The following is a 655-nucleotide window of genomic DNA, read 5'->3' on the forward strand; positions in this document are numbered from 1 at the left end:
CCTAAACCCATATTATAAATATATTATAAATATAATTATAATAATAAAATAAAACTATATTTTTATATTTTTATATTTTTATATTTTTATATTTTTATACAGACATATAGATTCAAGCTGCGTATACTGCGAGTTTTCTTTCTTTTTTCTGTTTTTTTTCTGCTTTTTTTGTTTTTTTTCCCCATTATGATTCTTTTATTATAAACATATTATAAATATAATTATAATAATATAATAATATATTAATATAATATTTTTATATTTTTATACAGACATAGATTCAAGCTGCGTATACTGGGTGTTTTGTCTCTTTTTTCTGTTTTCTTCTGTTTTTTTCTGTTTTTTTCTGTTTTTTTCTGTTTTTTTCTGTTTTTTTTGTCTTTTATGATTCTTTTATTATAAACATATTATAAATATAATTATAATAATAAAATAAAACTATATTTTTATATTTTTATATTTTTATACAGACATAGATTCAAGCTGCATATACTGGGTGTTTTCTTTCTTTTTTCTTTTTTTTTCTTTTTTTCTTTTTTTTTCTGCTTTTTTTTCTATTATTATTCTATAAATATAAATATATAATAAATATAATTATAATAATATAATAATATAATATTTTTATATTTTTATATTTTTATACAGACATAGATTC

The 655-nt window shown here is 15.6% G+C and overlaps 1 protein-coding gene across 1 annotated transcript in view; it reads left to right on the forward strand.

The window, feature by feature from the left end:
- EMH_0044910 (uncharacterized protein) overlaps positions 1 to 110 on the forward strand; it is a gene marked incomplete at both ends in the record, with an annotated part of 9499 nt that extends 9389 nt beyond the window's left edge. The window contains one exon of the mRNA XM_013496014.1: positions 103 to 110. Coding sequence (XP_013351468.1) covers positions 103 to 110 — 8 coding nt within the window. The remainder of the gene's footprint in view (positions 1 to 102) is intronic.
- Positions 111 to 655: the final 545 nt, after the last annotated feature.

Source organism: Eimeria mitis, genomic scaffold (assembly GCF_000499745.2).
Source record: "Eimeria mitis Houghton genomic scaffold, Emh_scaff1870, whole genome shotgun sequence".
Lineage (NCBI taxonomy): Eukaryota > Apicomplexa > Conoidasida > Eucoccidiorida > Eimeriidae > Eimeria > Eimeria mitis.